At 54.7% G+C, this 636-nt stretch overlaps 1 protein-coding gene across 2 annotated transcripts in view; it reads left to right on the top strand.

The window, feature by feature from the left end:
• LOC110395697 (aldose reductase-like) overlaps nt 1-636 on the top strand; it is a 6,454-nt gene continuing 5,818 nt past the window's right edge. The window contains exons 1-2 of one of the 2 annotated variants that reach the window (XM_021390418.1): nt 1-219; nt 505-634. In XM_021390418.1, the coding sequence (XP_021246093.1) occupies nt 154-219; nt 505-634 (196 nt within the window). In that variant the 5' untranslated portion in view covers nt 1-153. The remainder of the gene's footprint in view (nt 220-504; nt 635-636) is intronic. The other variant, XM_021390427.1, reaches the window with a different exon arrangement.

Below are 636 nucleotides of genomic sequence, written 5' to 3'. Positions count from 1 at the left end.
GATTAATCCACAGACTTGTAGCTATTCACGTGAGAACTCACAGCACATCGGCAGCTCCGCCATCCTCCCCCCGCCCAGGGGCAGCACCATCGCTGTTAAATGGGCTGGGCAGGAAGCGGCCGCAGCAGAGCCAGCCTGGCAGCGTGAGGGGCCATGGCGACCTACGTGGAGCTGAACACCGGAGCCAAGATGCCCATCCTGGGGCTGGGCACATGGAAGGTAACGGCTTGAGAGAAAAGCATTTGCTCTGCAGAGCTCCCTGGCACTAAACTCCATTACTTCTGCTCTGCTCTGCCTGGCTGCGGGACTGAGCCTGTGTGAGAGCGGGGCTACGGAGAAATGGCTGGAGGTGGGCTTCAAGACCCGGAGCACTGCTCTTGGGAAATAAATAAGATCAGGGAGGGTTACTTTCTGTAAGGTAGTTTTCCCACTCTTCTTTTCCTAGGAAACAAGTACTTGAGCTGTCCTGATTTGAGCTTCTTAAGAAATCATTGTTGCTTTCAGTCCCCACCAGGGCAAGTGACAGCTGCAGTGATGGCTGCAATCGATGCTGGATACCGCCACTTTGATGGGGCCTATGTGTACCAGAACGAGAAGGAAGTTGGGGATGGGATCCAGCAGAAAATCAAGGAAGGC

This window comes from Numida meleagris, chromosome 1, assembly GCF_002078875.1.
Source record: "Numida meleagris isolate 19003 breed g44 Domestic line chromosome 1, NumMel1.0, whole genome shotgun sequence".
In the NCBI taxonomy this organism is placed as follows: domain Eukaryota; kingdom Metazoa; phylum Chordata; class Aves; order Galliformes; family Numididae; genus Numida; species Numida meleagris.
Note: the sequence above shows the minus strand (reverse complement) of the source record. Positions and strands in the feature narration are given on the sequence as shown.